General features: G+C 39.6%; 1 protein-coding gene across 2 annotated transcripts in view; it reads left to right on the top strand.

Annotated features, from left to right (window-relative positions):
• Positions 1–8685, top strand: part of RNF4 (ring finger protein 4) — a 20698-nt gene that overhangs the window by 551 nt on the left and 11462 nt on the right. For both annotated transcript variants that reach the window (XM_026064599.1, XM_026064600.1), the window contains exons 2-3: positions 7258–7423; positions 7945–8065. In XM_026064599.1, coding sequence (XP_025920384.1) covers positions 7415–7423; positions 7945–8065 — 130 coding nt within the window. In that variant the 5' untranslated portion in view covers positions 7258–7414. The remainder of the gene's footprint in view (positions 1–7257; positions 7424–7944; positions 8066–8685) is intronic.

The raw sequence follows: 8685 nt of genomic DNA on the forward strand, positions 1-8685 counted from the left end.
GGGGCCGGGCTCGGGGCCGGGCCTGGGGCCTGGGGCAGGCGGCGGGGGCAGCGGGGCGGCTCGGGGGAGCCGGCGGGGCGGCGGGGGGCTGTTCGCCTGCTCCCATCTTGTGCCGCCGCCGCAGGGGCGGAGGTGATGTTCCGTCTCCCCCTGCCCCTCTGCTCCGGTGCGCAGAAAGGCCCAGCATCTTCTTCCTTTCTCCGTCCTGTTTTGGGGCTTGGGGCTCTACGCCGTGTCCCCTGCCCGGGATGAGCAGCTGCTCCTAAGAGCCGTGAGCAGCTCTTCTTCCAGCTTCTTCTGGCCAGTCTTCACCATTTTCAGCCTTCCTGAAATAGGACATCTGGCCAACTGCAAGCTTGGGGTGCGTTTTGTTCTGTGGGTGGCTTTTGTTTGTTTTTGTTAGGCCACCTGTAAGCATATGTCCTATTTGTCTGTAGATGTAGCTGACTGCTTAGAGCGGGTCATAAGTAGTAGGTTGCGTATCTCATCTTCAGTCTTTTTATAGTGCTTGTCACCAAGGTTTTGTAGTATGGGACTGCTTGACCTAATTTGGATAAAACATAATAGACTCAGCTTCTGCTTTTACTAAAGTTGGTGTAGCATATTTCTAAAAAAAGGCAGAACATCTTTAATGGTAGAGGAGACACACATGATATGAAAGTTTTGGAAGAGTAAAATGGCAGATTACTTTTGCTGGCATACGACAACTTAATGCTAATGCTTTGTGATAGGCACGTGCTTCTTTTGGTCACAGAAAATCTTTTCTAGATGCTTACCTACCCTTTTGGTACTGTGTTTCCTGTATTAAAAGTGCAGTGAGACATCTTAAAAGTGGAAGTGAGAAGCAAAATCTTAAAGGCATAGCATGTTGTATTTTCTTGGCTAATGCGATGTATATTGTTTTTTGTCACCTGTGCCTTGTACAGACCAAACATTTAGTCTGAAATTGTTGCTTTGTTCAAATGTTTCCTTTAGAATATTTCTAATGTTTAGGATGCTTATAAGGTCAAGTCTTGTCTATGTTAGTCAGACATGGTAAAAATGTCTACTTCTTGCTTAAGCTGACTTGCTTCAAACCAAAGTATGTGGGAGCCCAAGACTTTGTTTTCAGAGTGGTACAGGAAAAGTTCTAAATGTATGTTTAGTGAGTTAAAATCATAAAAACTGAATTTTAACAAAGTAAATTTAGTCAAATGGAATTTGATGGAAAATATTGACTTGGGGGGGCATTAAAGACTTAAAATCATGAATAGGGAATCTATTTTTTCACTGCTAGTGGAAACATTCTTAATTTAGATGAGTTTATGTGTACTTTTCTCAAGTAGCTACCTGTTGAGAGAATGATCAGTGGATATAGCCCTTAAAATGCCAGTAAGTTAGCTAGAATAAACCTTGAACTTTGCTGTTATAAGGACATAACAGTCATTAAGCCCTTGGGAGGGTTAAATGACAGGAACAATAACTGTCTGTGGAGAACTCTGTGCGTGAGAGGAAGGGGAGTGGCTTTTCATGGTTATGTATCATCCCCCAGTGATGCAATAAAAAAATCCTATAAAAGCTAGTAGCATTTATTGGCTCATCAAGTTGATCTGCTAAGTTTTTGCATTTAAAAATCATCGGGGGGTTTTTAACTTACAAATCCTAATTCTAGGACTTTTGAGTTGATGTCTGAACACATCTTGCTACAAGTGTAATGGATGAGCTAGTAACAGCTTCAACTGGAGTTATTTGATGCTTTTTGGGGGTGGTGTGTGTGCAATAACTCTATTTCTAGTATCCAGTTTTGAGAATCTTCATGCTGAGTTTTATAGTCACTGTGGGAGGAGAACCATATAGACCTTATTACTGAATTTGGACTATTTGGGACTGTATAAAGATATAATTAATTTGAGTGGTTGTGGGGTTTTGAGAATCTTCGAAGAATTTTTATTGATGGGTGTGTCTCTAAATGTGCAAAATTTGGAACTGCTTTGTTTATCTCTTTTTGAATGCTACTAATTTGATCTGCAGTATTTTAAAGAAAGCAAGTTTTGCTTTATTTTTCCTATCCATTCTTGCAAGTCGGAAAACTAATTTTCAGTGAAATTTCCATAGTAAGCTAAGAACGTATGTGGAAATCTGTAGCACTACAGAAGAGGTTTGTTTGTTCTTGCAAGAAAAAAAAGTTGSTGGATCATAAGATTCCTTCCATAATTCTAATAAATTCTAGCAGTTTGTTTTTCTTTAATTCTTCTGATTTGGTAGGTTCATCAGTATCAGTGCAAGCCTATGATGATTTTAAGGTCGTTTTACAATTTTGGGCTTCTCTATGGATATCCATTCTTAACTCTTTCTTCTTTGGAAGAAGCTCACAAAGAGGTTAAGATATGAGCCTTTAGCATGTGGAAGAGCACAGGAGTATTTGTGCCTCTCACATGCTATCTGTATTAAGTGCTATAACAACTAATATAAAGAATTGCCAATGTTGGAAGATTCTGAAAAATAAGGCACATAAATATRTCAATGCTGCTCTTTGCCCCCCGAGTTCCAGAAGCAGCTCTGTGCTATGTTGCCTTTGAGGTCTGAAGTTAGATCTTCTGGGCATGTAGCAGTAATCCTAAAAATAATCTGTTCTTGGGTATCTTGGTAAAGAGGGGTGTGAATATTTAACATAAGTAAGGTGGTCTTGCGATAGATCTTCTATTGTGTATCAACTTGGTTTTCTTTTTCATGACAACTTTCCAATTTAAGTTGTGTGTGTTCTTTTTTTTTTTTTTTTTTCCTCCTGTGATGACTCTTCTTTGGTGCTTAGGCCACTTATGGCCAAAGAAAATCTGTGTAATATTTGCCTCCAGAGTCATCCCAGGTTCCCCCCCCACACACCTTGTATTTTTAACCTTTTTAAAGATGCTTTGTCAGCATACCACTGCACTGGGTTGTGTTCAGCATTAAATCCAACAAGCACTGAGTCTTGTGAAACCTTTCTGGGCATTTTATGCTGAAATTTTGTTGTCTAGTGAATGTTTTGCAATCTTTCAGCAGGGTGGATGCATCCATGTATCAGATTGTTTTAAAAGATTGTATTAAAGGAAGTGTGTTTAAAGTTTAGTTCTTTATAACCATCAGATGTGCATACTGACTAATATTACCCACTTTTTTATGAGGTGAAAGTTGTTTTTTTTCCAATTCCATACCTGAGGAGAATCAAGGAAAAAATCTTTCAGTTTTCTAGATGAAATAATGTTAAACTTATAAAGAATCTAATAGTATAACTTTTTAATATAGCTCACATTGCTCAGTTTTGCTTGTCTTTCTGCTGTGTGGGGAAAACCGCTTTGCCTAAGTTACTTTTGGTTTCAGTTGTAGCTGTTAGATGCAGATGGTATGTTGTCTTTGAGCGACCTAGCCCAGGTAGAATTGGAGACACTAGCATGTGAAAAAGCAGATGTGCTACATTTAGAGCTTTTTTTTTTTTTTTGGTTCCTTCTTCTATTGTGTTCCCATGTGCCCTCCTCGCTTCACCTGCCTCTTCCCCTTGCCTCTGCAAAGCCCCAGTGCCAAACCGATGAATAACAGTCCTATGGAGAGAGGGACTCCTCTAGCACCTAGGCAGTGTGGTCACAGAACTGTGTCTCTGGTTTGTTTTGTAGGGTTGTTTTGAGGGCAAAACTAGACRTGGTCTCGCTTAAAGAGTTCTTGTTCCCTGTTCCAAAAATTCAGCTAAGTCAGTAAAATAGGATCTTCCCAAGAATTTTGGTGTGGCTGGCAGAAAAGCTTTGTTTTCTTCACAGGTGAAATGAAATCTAGATCTTAAGAGCAGTAGAGTGAAGGGTGTAAAGAGAACACATGTAACTTGTGCCTGGATGTAGAATGCTAAGAAAATGAAAGGGTCTGCATAGGTGAATCTTTTCCCAAGGAAGTGGGAGACTGAAGGTCAATATCCTGCTCTCTCTGATATAGAGCAGACTCTGAGCCTTAGTCTTGCACGTTCTAGGTGAATACCTTAAGCTATTTGCTCTCATTTCCTAGAAAAACTCTCAAGTAACTTTACAAAGAAGTACAGATATTAAAAGCACTTTCTGTCATATGTAGTGGAAATCTTAAGAATACCAAAACTGATTAAGTTCATATTTATGGGGTTTTCTGATGTATAACAATCTCAAAATTGGATCCACTGTGACTAGAAACTGCCAATGAGCTCACAGATTAACAGTACTTTTCCTAGATCAATTTTTAATGCTGAACCTGTTAAACTTTCACATAGATCTGGCACGTAATGGGTTGTCTAACTTAAAAAAATATGTTGCCTTTCATTTTAGCATTTTTGGAATTCTGTGCCAGTTTAAAAATGAAAAAATGGGAGGAAAACTGAGTGCATACTGTGTAGCTTAAAACTGTGCGTAAATGCACTTTTATCCTTTTTGGTTTAGTAAAAGTACCATATTTACTGTAAATATTCTTCAGGTCTCTTGTTTTAATAATTTCACAGTTTAGTGTTAAATCACTTACTTTGAGACCCGTTAAGAAACATAGGAAAAGATTAAAAGAAAAAATCAGTAAGGCTTACTTTAACTCAAGTTTATAATTAGCGACCAATGTCATTCAATCCCACTGTATGGTCTCAATGTTTCTTAAGAGTCTCATAATGAGTTCTGATCTTTCTACTGACATAGTGCCCCCCCCCCCCCAAAAAAAAAAAAGCAGAGGTGGGAGCAGAGAATCCCAAACTCCTGAGGTTGTATGATGAGGAAATTTCAAAGATCATCCAAGCATTAGCTGTGTGACTTTTTAACTGACTAGGATATGCAGCTAGTTCACATCTAACACTCATGCAAGGGCTTATCTAAGTCTTAAGAGGGGAATTAATTTCTGACTTCAGTACAGAAGGTAAAGTTTTGGGGAGACAGAATAAACTCAGCAGCGCTCAGACATACTTGTCCTTGAATTTAGGAAGACTATATCCTTGGTTATGGATTTATCTTATGCTGTTAGCTCATCCATCTATGCATCCATGATGCTCTTGTTATGTTTTACCTAAAGTCCCTGCCACTCTTGTTTAGAGAAGACTAGTTACCTGGAAACTATCAGCTCAGGAAATCTGACATTATTCTGTTTTGTCTTTGAAGCCATAACCTGAGACTGACTTTGACAGTGACCCTGTGGCATTCTCTTTCTGGGACAGCTATGGTTATGGCCTTTAAAAACAACATGGTTGTTTTTAAAACCCTGAAGACAAGGGGTTATCCAGTGTTCAGGAATTTGGACCTGTTATACATCCAGAACTGTGACTACAACAGTGAACTAAACCTCCTAGGTTGTTAAAGAGTATGGATGACTTGCATAGTCAAGCTGCTTTGTCCCAAAAGCAGTAGATTATCCTGTGTTATAAAATAATGTATATATATCTTCCTAGTTATTCGTTGTGGTTTGCTTTACCACAGCTCAAGTAACATCTTCCTGGCTCTACCCTCTTTTTAAAGCAGGGTACTGGACTTCACAGCATAGATCAAGGTCAAATATGGGAAAACAGTTCTTCAGTCCTTGTTTGACATAGTTGTTTTTCCTTGTTTCTGTGATGCAGAGGACAATCCTGTTTATCTGTTAAGTATAGTGACATCCATATAAACTGTGTCTCTAAGAACTATACTTTTTGTTGAATTAAACAGCATTTTCTGTCTTTCAGCTTGTGCCCATTGCATCTTTTTTTACCCCCACTGGGTGTTTATACACATTGATAAGATCCCCCCTGAGCCTTCTCTTCTCCAGGCTGAACAGACCCAGCTCTCTCAGCCTCTCCTCATGTGTCAGATGCTTCAGGCCCTTAATCTTCTTAATGGCCCTTTGCTGGACTCACTCCAGCGTGTCCGTGTCTGCCTTGTACTGGGGAGCCCAGCACTGGGCACAGTGCTCCAGATGTTTCACCAGGGCTGAGTGGAGGGGAAGGATCGCCTCCCTTGACCTACTGGCAACGTGCTTCCTAACGCAGCCTGGGATGCTGTTGGCCTTCCTTGCTGCGAGGGCACATTGCTGGGTCATGAAGATAGATGCAGTTTGGCACAGCTACAGCCCAGGAAGGTAGACCAAGGTCAGTGCTTCTGGAGTAGTGAATTTCTGCCTTGCTTCTTTTGTTTGACAGCAGTGGAATAGGTCTCTTCTGATAAGATCCATCTTTTGATTATGTTACTTGACTAGTTCTAAAGCTTGCCAGGGCTCCTGTGCAGTTGGATCTGTGAAAACATACTAGGCCAGGAGATCCTAGCTGGTTTCAGACCTCAGGTGAGGGGAAGCTGTGCATCAAAAGGTGATTTTTCAAGACTGTTAAGATTTGTAACAAAATTTACTATCCCTAAGCATTGGTGATTGGATGCTTAATTGTGTGTTAAGGCTTTTGTTTATTATTTTATGCACTAAAAAGCAAGTTGTCTTACTGGCTTGATTTTTAGGCTTTATAACCACTTCTTCTATTAAAGAAGAATTTCCTTTGTACTAATTCAACACTTTGTCTTCTAAATTGAGTTTAGTTTGGGGTGGTGGTGGGGGGAGGTTCCACTTCCTTCTGCTCTTTCCTAGCTCTCCTTCTGTTGGACACATGATAATTGTACTGTGAGTAAGCTTAAGGTGTGAACTTCAGGAGCATGTCAGCTACCCAGCTTATTGCTAAAGGGGAAGAGATGAAAAGCACACACAGAGGCAGTCAATAACCTGGTGGAGAGGGGCATGCATGCTGACAGTTACTACAGAACAGATACTGTAAAGTCGTATTCTCTTACTCAGTGGGAACTTGTTGATCTGTCTGTATTTCTAAACTGAAATTTCTGTGCTCCACTTGCTTTAGATTCCTTTCCAGCTGTTTAGCTCTCATGTTGGAATCTGGAGATGGGTTGGAGAAAAGAGAACTGCTTATCTGTAATTTTTGTTCTCTGAAGAGGGCTGCTTATGACACAATCCCCAGTTATTTCTGCCCACACAGGGACATCTCCTGAAGACGGTCAATCAGTTGCTTTTTCAAATGAAACTTAATCGGGACTCATTAGTATTTTTTTTGTTTACAATTAAACTGGCTTATTCTGGTGTTTGGTTTAGGAAATGGAAAAGGAAAAGAATGACTGAGGCTTCAGACCTGTTTGTAGGTGGCTGAGGCTAAACTACTAACCTCTGGGACTTCCCATCTAGCTTTGAACAGAAACTAGTTACTCAGGAGTGGGAATCCGTAAGAGTGGGTGCATTTAAGAGAACAAGAATTACAGATAGGTAATCTTCTCTCTTCTTTTCTTATAGGTTTGGAAGAACATCATTCTAAGATACAGAGAAATCTGGACTTTTTAAGTGTACTACCTAAAGAAATATAAGGAATTGAAACTTATAGCTTCCTTGCAGTTAATTTTATGGTATTTGTACCTCTTTCTTTTTCTGTAGTTTTAGATCAAGAAACACCATGAGTACAGTAAGTATTTTACTAATCAATGCAAAACTGATTCTTGAACTGTGTGATTTTATGGTATTTCTGTAAGTCTTTTTTTTTTTAAGAATTTGTAGTAAATACAGTGTAGCATAAGCGTAGTTAGAGTCCATGTAACTTCATGTTCTGTGCTGCTTAAAATTTTTGATCTCTCTGGGTACTAGCAGTTTTTCAAAAGTACTTACAATGTGGGCAAAAACTTTAGTTCAGACTGATTCAAGTGGTTGGCTGGAAGCTAACATCTGATATACTTTTGAGCTAGTCTTCTCATTTGCAAACCCATCACAAAATGTTTCTCCTTTGTTACCCATTTGTTAAGAGATTTGTGGTGATGTCTCTTCCTTCATGTGGTGAGTAGGAAAGACCCATACCACCATTATATGCATGAGACAGCCTCTTAGTGAAGTGTTTTGTGTGTCCTTGTCTGCTTCTTTCCTTGGTGCTGCAAAAATAAGGTCCATGTGAATGTTACTTCTAAAGAAAATTAAGGCTTTGTTCTCTCTTAGACTCAAAGAAAGCGCCGTGGAGGAGCAGTTAATTCTAGGCAAGCTCAGAAGCGAAACAGGCTGATAGCTTCTACCACAGAAATGGCTTCAGAAGCAGAGCCAATAGAACTTGAGGAAAGTGGTAAGCTTTCTTTTTAATCTGGGAAGAAAATAACTTGCTTCTGGAGTGTTGGGGTCCCGCTTGACTTGTGTTTGTACCAGTTTCAAAGCCCTTTAAAGGGGAAGAAGAGAAACCTACTTATTTTTACAAGTGTCTAGTGTGGACTGTGTAAACAAGAAGCCTATTGACARCTGTTTGTTACTGAGGTGTGATGCATTCACCACTAGTGATAGATGAGTTATGTAAGAATGGTACATGAGCGCTGCCTGGCAGCTGAATGTCTAGCCTGATGAGTTGGGAGTTACTGCAGCTGCCACTGCAGATAATGGCAAACTAAGTATGGGAACTCCCAAGTTTTAAGGAGATGATTAAAAGGTTGTCATTAGTCATGCTCTGTCTCTCAAAGGAGAGGCCCTAGGTAAATATGTTTTTACAAAAAGTATCAGAATTTTAGAAGCCTCCTTAACCTTCTAGCTATTTAAACTGTCTGCTGAAATCTTAGGAAAGATTAAAAGTAATTGTTGGTGTCCAGATAGTCATATGGTTTTTGCACTTTTTGGTGTGCATTTGACTGTTAAAGATTGGAAAAGACATAAGACGGGAACATGTACATCAAAGCGCTAGAAAACTATGCCTGATGT

This window comes from Apteryx rowi, unplaced genomic scaffold (genome assembly GCF_003343035.1).
Source record: "Apteryx rowi isolate R43461 unplaced genomic scaffold, aptRow1 scaffold_22, whole genome shotgun sequence".
Classification (NCBI taxonomy): domain Eukaryota; kingdom Metazoa; phylum Chordata; class Aves; order Apterygiformes; family Apterygidae; genus Apteryx; species Apteryx rowi.